Raw genomic sequence first — 8260 nt, 5'->3', positions numbered from 1 at the left:
TTTCCCTTCCCCCACTTTTTTCCCTTCCCCTCTCCTTCCCCTCCCCTCTTCCCCTCCCCTCTTCCCCTCCCCTCTTCCCCTCCCCTCTTCCCCTCCCCGCCTCTCTCCTTTTCGCCTCTCCCCTTTTCGCCTCCTTTTCGCCTCTCCCTCTCCTCTTCGCCTCTCTCCTTTTCGCCTCTCCCCTTTTCGCCTCCTTTTCGCCTCTCCCTCTCCTCTTCGCCTCTCCTTCCCTTCCCCCCTCTCTTCCTTCTCCTTTCTCCCTCTTCTCCCTCTCTCCCTCATTCTTCCCTCTCCCTCATTCTTCCCTCTCCCTCATTCTTCCCTCTCCCTCATTCTTCCCTCTCCCTCATCCTTCCCTCTCCCTCATCCTTCCCCTCTCCCTCATCCTTCCCCTCTCCCTCATCCTTCCCCTCTCCCTCATCCTTCCCCTCTCCCTCATCCTTCCCCTCTCCCTCATCCTTCCCCTCTCCCTCATCCTTACCCTCTCCCTCATCCTTACCCTCTCCCTCATCCTTACCCTCTCCCTCATCCTTACCCTCTCCCTCATCCTTACCCTCTCCCTCATCCTTACCCTCTCCCTCATCCTTACCCTCTCCCTCATCCTTACCCTTTCCCTACCCCTTTTCTTCCACCCCCTTTTCTTCCACCCCCTTTTCTCCCTCTCTTCTTCCACCCCCTTCTCTCCCTCTTCTTCCACCCCCTTCTCTCCCTCTCTTCTTCCACCCCCTTCTCTCCCTCTCTTCTTCCACCCCCTTTTCTCCCTCTCTTCTTCCACCCCCTTTTCTCCCTCTCTTCTTCCACCCCCTTTTCTCCCTCTCTTCTTCCACCCCCTTTTCTCCCTCTTCTTCCCCCTTTTCTCCCTTTTCTCCCTCTCTTCTTCCACCCCCTTCTCTCCCTCCCCCTTCTAATTTTCCTTTACTTTCTTCTCCCCCTCCCTCCCCTTCTCTCCCTCCACCTCCTCCCCCTCTCCTCTCCTCTCCTCTCCTTCCTCTCCCTTCCACTCTTCCCCCTCCCCCCATAACTTTCTCCCCTTCTCTCTTCCCCTTTCATTTTTGGTTCTGTTCCCCCTCTCTGTCCCTCCATGCACCCCATTCATTCCCCCCTCTCTATCCCATGCACCTAGCTCGTTCCCTATCTCTAACCCTACTTGCACCTAGCTCGTTCCCTATCTCTAACCCTACTTGCATCTAGCTCATTCCCCCTTTTTATCCCTACTTGCATCTAGCTCATTCCCCCTCTCTGTCCCTCCTTGCACCTAGCTCGTTCCCCCTCTGCCCCTCCTTGCATCCCGTGCAATCCCTCTCGATCACTCCTTGCATCCTGCTTGTTCCCCCCCCCCTCTCCTTTATTCCCTCTGTCCTTCTTTGCACCTCACTCATTCCCCCCTTTCCATCCCTCCTTGCACCCTGCTCATCCTCACCCCACTGTTCCTCCTTGCACCCTGCTTCCCCTTGTCCATCCCTTCTTTTTGCTGCATTCCACCATCCTTGTTCCCTGTCCTCTCCTTCACACCTTTCCCTTGCCTCTTTTAGTACTCAACACAAACTTGTTCCCTTCTCTTCCCCTTTTCCAGTTTTCCTCTATTCCTAGTGTTTTACCCCAGTTCTACCCTGTCTTGCTTCACTGTCCCTCCTTCCTGAGCCATAGGTGCCTTGCCCTTCCATTCTCCTCTGTGCTTGGCATGGTGACCCAAGATTGATGCATTTCTTCGCTGCAGATTGGACACGATGGATAAGAGGCCACATGAACTGGGCCTCTTCGTTCAACTGACTGAAAATAATGTGGGCATGTACAACTGTACGGCTGTCTATGCCAGCAACCAGAACCTCAATGCTGGCATAATGGTCAACGGCTACAGTAAGTAGTATTCCCCTTTTTGTTGGATGTTGCTGGCAAGTGTACAGATGAAAGATTAGCTTGATATTGTGTGTCATATTTGTGATGAGGCAAAATTGGTTGTATGCATTGTCACTTACCCACTTCTTGGAACTTTTTGTTTTTGTCTGCTTTGTCACAAGGAAGTCCCCCACCCTCTCTCTGTATTTACCTAATTATATTTTGTTGGTTGGTTAAGGAAATGTGTTAGAAATTTTTTAGTTTTTATTTCACAGAATAGTTCAGTTAAGCTTTTAATTGCACAGAATAGTTCAATATATGTTGTTTACAGCACTCCCCTATCCTGACTGCTTGCCAAAAATCAGTCAATGTCCATGTATCTCCCCTACAATCCTACTGATGTGTCTGTTAGGTGACAGGTTGTTCTTTATCAACACTCCCAAATCTTTCTCCTAGTTTGCTTTTGTAATGGGTTCTTCTCAAGGAATAGTTTAAGGATTGTCTCTCTGTCTGCCTATATCTGGGGCATTCTCGGTCAGATCAACCAGTGCTTAACACCCTCATCTCTCAGATTTTGCTGAGGGAAATTGTGGGCCCTGAATCCATTTCTGAAAATTTTAGATCAATCGGACAAATGGTTCAAAAGATATAACCTCGGGAAATTTGAGGTTGCATGTGAGGTCATATTTTTTCAGTGACCCATAACTTGGTTGATAATGATCAGAATTACATATATGTATATATATTTAGAATCTGAAAAAGCAAAGGAATTCAAATATACAGGTTTTAAAGCTCTAGGCTGAAAAATGAAAATTATACAAAAAACAAAATTTAAGGTCGAAATTTGACCTCTAGGGTATCAAATGAGATTTTTTTTCATAGATGTAAAAAATGAAGGCAAGGGCATTAGCTATTAGAATCAGCAAAAAAAAGTTTGTAATTATTTTTCATAAAACTAACCTATGAATAATCACCATATTCATAATTCTGGTGTTAGTTCTACCTATTTTTCCATGTTTTAACATATAGATTTTTTTTATTGATATAAAAATAGACAGAATTATTAGCAATAAGAAACAATCATAAAATGTTTGGTAATGTTAGTACTTTTTATGTAACTAATTTACAAGTGAACAAAATAAATCATTGTTGGTACTTTTCATGTTATTCAAGAAAACACCAACTTTATAAATTGCATGTACTGTATATTCCAGGAATTGTAATATCTTGGTCCTTAGATTTGAGGTTGGCAAACACCAAGAATATAAGAAATGAAACTTGTATTACTGTTAACCTGCACTGAAAATAAATAATATATATGACAAAGAACAATGTTCACCTACTTCAAGGATTCATGTGCTAGCCAACACCAGTCTTGCATTTGCAATGCTTTCATCAATTTCTTGTTTGGGAATAATGTATTGAATTCTACTGCCTCCTAGGCTAGGACAACTCATTACAGATAATATATGATGTCCTGGCACAGCACATAAATTCTTGTTTGAGGGATGATATGAACTTGTTCCTGATGACCCAGAAGGGTGTAGAAAGTTCACTATGAAATCATCAAACTCTAAACAGTATTCTTCCACAATTCCATACCAAACTCCCTTGTAAGTACACCCAACATACTCTCCTGGTTTGATATGCTTTGGGTCACCAAGTATTTTAGGTTCATTAGAAATGTGACCTTTCCTTGTTCTTTTCTTTTCTCCAATGTCGCTTGAGATGGGGTGCAAGAATTGAGGTTGAAGGAATTTCCGCTATGAAGCAATAACTGTCACTTTTCACATCTTTAAGTGGAGACATGTTACTCAAATCACTATCAATAGCACATGATTCACATGAATCTTGGTCAGACTTGTTTTCAGTGGTACTAAGTACAGTGGGTTTTTTCATTATAATTTTCTAACAGTTCACACACAACAGGTCTTTTTTCAGTCTACCATCACATTTTTCAACAAGTTTGTCACTTTTCTAAGATTGATTGTTATGCATTTTTTGTGTTTTTTAATTGGATCCTGGCAATATTTCAAATGTCGAACCATTGTGATATACAGATTGACCTCTCATTAATGGACTAAAAGGGGGGTAACTGTGTCTGTTGATGTGAATAATCCATTGATTTGGAGTGATTTTTGGGTGGCATAGTGATTGCACAGCACTAAACAACACCGAAAACACTGCAGACACTGCTAATAAACGTCCACACCGATCACGATCTTGTTAACTAGTAAACAAAACAAAGTGCGCGCCATCACGCCATCAGCCACTCGGCGTACAAACGGCGAACTAACGGACTCATTCACCCTACCCACGAAATCTAGACTGTCAGACCGGACCAGTGGATTTTGTCTGTTGCATCCGATATCAGGTTATGTGGTGTTCGTTAATGAGAGGTCAATCTGTAATCTGTAAAGGTATGAATACAGGAAAATCAATTAGATGACAATATTTTTTTTTTTAGAAAATATAGCCATGTACACTTGATGTTTTCAGCCTTGAGTCATGAAGGATCAGAGCACCATACCCACCAACGACCCAGTTATATGGCTGCAACTGTACTAACCTGTGGACCAGGATGCTAAAATTAGACAATTAGCAACTTGTTTAAACAGGCTGTTTAACAGCACTGTTTATTGTTTCTCATAGCTTACCAACATACACTTTGGATTTTATGACTTTCGCGTTGCTAAGAACCCTGTCTTTGCTTTTATATCTATAAAAAAAAAAATCTGTCAAAATATGAGCGTAAGTGGAAAAATAGGTAGAATTGATGCCAGACTTAGAAATATGGTGTTCACTTATAGGTTAGTTTCATGAAAAATACTTATACACAAACTTTTTTTTCTGATTCTAATAGCTAATGCCTTTGCCTTCATTTTTTACATCTATAAAAAAGATTCTCATATGATACCCCGGAGGTCAAATTGTGACCTCAAATATTGTTTTTTTGTATAACTTGTTTATTTTTCAACCTAGAGTTTTAGAACCTGTATTTCTGAATTCCTTCGCTTTTTCTGATTCTAAATATATATACATATATGCAATTCTGATAATTATTAACCAAGTTATGGGTCACTGAAAACATGTGACCTCACACATGACCTCAAATTTCCTGAGGTCATATCTTTTGAACCATTTGTCCGATTGATCTAGAAATTTCAGAAATGGAATCAGAGCCTTTGATTTCCCTATTAACCATATTTCATCAAAATCTGAGAGATGGTGTTATTTTAAAAAAGAAAATTAGTTGATTTAACAGAGAATGCCCCATCTGTGTCTATCTAGATCTCTATAACCCACCCCAGACCCCCTTGTGTAATGTCTTTGAGTAGTTTTCTGTAACCAAGTAAAGTAAACCATTACTACATCTTCTGTGTGTGTGTGTGTGTGTGTGTGTGTGTGTGTGTTTTCTCCTCCTCCTCCTCCTCCAAAGTTTAGATATTATAGATTGTGCAGTTTTTGAAGTTGCATGTTCAATTTTTGATGCATTATATTAGCTAAAGAAGGTTATCTTTAAACGAAATTTGATGAACCTGTAACAGCTGGTGAAATGTATACGTTTAGATTAAGTCTGTAGTAACTGTGTTATTAACAAATACTTCGTTCCACAGTGGATATAGATTTTGGGGATACACCAGAGCACCAAACACCTGTCATCAACACGGAGGGTGTAATAAGATGTTCTGTCACGGCCAAACCAGCTCCTCAAGTTGACTGGCTAAAGAATGGAAAACCAATCACCTCAGGTAAGAACTTGGAGTGCATAAGAAACTTGCATAATAAAGATATATGTTGGTATATTTTCTGCTTTAAGGTAATGATTGTCAATGAAATTTTTCCTTAGCCATTTAGGAAAAGTAAAATGTAATTAATCTTAAAAATTAATTGCCATTCCATAATTGTTGCAGATGATCATTACATAATCCGTACTGATGGAGTTCTAATCAGTAATATACAGCCAGAGGATGAGGGTATCTATCGCTGTCTAGCTCGTGTGGAAGAGATTGGCTCTTACAACTTCAAAGATATATCTGTGGAAGTTTATATTCCTCCAGAAATCACCACAAAACCCTCAGACACAAAAGGAATTGAAAAAGAATCTGTCACCTTCAAGTGTGAAGCCAGTGGTAACCCAGCCCCAGAATTCTCATGGGTTGACAAAGACAACAGACCCCTTAATGATGTAGAAGGTTACTATGTGGACAAAGAAAGTGGCATGCTATCTATCCATGACTTAAATGTGGAACATGCAGGTTCCTATCGTTGCACAGCCACAAATGCTGTGGGAAGCGACTCTGCCACAGCTGTTCTGAGAGTAGTCACAGTGCCACGCTTTGAAGAGATGAAGAACATCACTGTGGGAGTTGGAGAACAGGCTAGTTTGAACTGCATATTTTCTGGTGACCCCCTTCCTGACATAAAATTCAGGAAAGAAAGCAATAGTGAAGCATTTGTTGATGGCCTTAATCTAGGAGAACACATTCAAGTATCGCATCAACCAGATGAGGAAAATGAGCATCGACAGATTGGAGAGTAAGTAATACCTGTATTTGAAAGAATTTACTTATTTTGTTTATTTATTTTTTATATATATATACAGTAGCCGCAAAAAGTTTGGGCGCAAAATTATAGGCGCCCCAACTTTCCCCTAAACTCAAAACATGCGAAAAATACAACTTTCCACCCAAACTTTTCGCTATTTTTCAATGCAAGCGTTTGTACCCGTATTTAGCCGAGACAATACACACTATTTGGCAACTCTGTTTAGGCGCACTCGATGTCACATGGAGTCAGTTTCTTAGAAAAATGTCTCTGGAATATACTATTATTTGTTTGAGTGGCTTTCATTAAAATTTAATACAAACAGAAATCCGTTTTCCTGAACAATGCTAAGAAATAAATGCAAGAATCGTTTCACATGAACAAAAGAGGGAGTGGGGAGTGTGGGTCTACTAGAAGCAAAAAGGGGGCATCAGGTAAGATAGTTTGGGAACCACTGAACTAGTTTGTAGTTTTCCTCATCAGTCGGTATTACCTGCATAACCCATAAATAATGACAGGTGAACCCTCTCTTCCTTATCTTCCTTCTCATTGCTGCCAGTATTCTTATTCTTGTAAGAATCTGGATAGTATCTGGCCCAATGAAACTTAGAACCACATATTGCACACCTTGACACTGTCATCATGACCCACAGGATTCTGTGTCCTTACTGAAGAATTGTATTTACCGCTGTAACTCCTTCCACAGTCATGGTTACACATACCGCCTCTCATTCCTCTGCCTTGCATTCCACTGCTTGTATACATCACTTCTTTATTTTTCTCTTCTTTTTGGCTGATAAATACAGGCTCACTCTTCAGTCTTTACATCACTTATTGAACTTGACACAGTCGAATATACTCCAATTATTCCTCCGCCGAAAATTACATAAAGCAGACTTCATGTTTTCGCAATTCACGTCCGTAACTGTAGACATAGCCAATTGGCACTCATTATCATTTAATTCGCATGAAGATGATAACATGGATGCTTTCACTGGACCTGGTAGTGTCATTCCCTGTTCCGTAAATTTAAAATATATGTGCTCAAATTTAGACACGAAATCTTGAATGTTTATATCACAGGTTCTCCATATGTTATAGAGTTTGTAAAAAGCACGAAATTGCCGCCGCCCTGCATCTGCCAGGAACAATTCATGTTTCTTTAACAACGCCTCTATGCCATTCTTTATATCAGTAGCGGGAATTTCAGATGAGACCTCGTGTGCTTTCCCCAACAGTGATAAGTGAATCACAAGGGCTTGTTTATTTTTTGGCAACTCCATTAATTCACACCAGATACTTTTACTTCCAATTTTCCTAAACCTCTTCACTCTCTAGTTTAGGTGGCCACTTTGTCGAACACACCATCATTGAAGCCACATACAACTACGCTCTGCTACCAGTGTAAATGTCTGTCTATTCAACTCCCTAGCTAACAAACAACTGTATGCTGGCTACGCCCTGCAGCCACACATCACTTCGTGACGTCATGGTTGACACACAAGCCAGCAACCCGGCTCATACATGCAATGATACATACTAACACCTACAATTTATAGAGGTCAATAAAAGTGGCATTTGTGTATTTGGATGAGGAAATTATAAAAAAAAATTAACTACACTAATTAGACCAAAACTAGAGTATGCAGCAACACTGGACACCCAGTACCCTAAAAGAATATAGAAAAATTAGAAAGAATACAAAGAACAACAACAAAACTGGCACCAACTCTTTCCAAAATGACATATGAACAAAGACTGTCCAAATTAGAATTACCAACTCTGGAACAAAGAAAGGAAAGAGGAGACTTCCTATCTATAGAATTATTGAAATGGGACATTTAATTTATATTACAGGAGTCCCTCAAATAACGCG

At 40.6% G+C, this 8260-nt stretch overlaps 1 protein-coding gene across 15 annotated transcripts in view; it reads left to right on the top strand.

Annotated features, from left to right (window-relative positions):
* LOC143031028 (fasciclin-2-like) overlaps positions 1–8260 on the top strand; it is a 737926-nt gene that overhangs the window by 665491 nt on the left and 64175 nt on the right. For all 15 annotated transcript variants that reach the window (XM_076194669.1, XM_076195602.1, XM_076194738.1 and 12 more), the window contains 3 exons: positions 1718–1857; positions 5454–5588; positions 5751–6375. In XM_076194669.1, the coding sequence (XP_076050784.1) occupies positions 1718–1857; positions 5454–5588; positions 5751–6375 (900 nt within the window). The remainder of the gene's footprint in view (positions 1–1717; positions 1858–5453; positions 5589–5750; positions 6376–8260) is intronic.

This window comes from Oratosquilla oratoria, chromosome 1 (genome assembly GCF_046742065.1).
Source record: "Oratosquilla oratoria isolate Oo_2021 chromosome 1, ASM4674206v1, whole genome shotgun sequence".
Lineage (NCBI taxonomy): Eukaryota > Metazoa > Arthropoda > Malacostraca > Stomatopoda > Squillidae > Oratosquilla > Oratosquilla oratoria.
The sequence above is the reverse complement of the archived record's forward strand: the minus strand, read 5'-3'. Positions and strand labels throughout refer to the sequence as shown.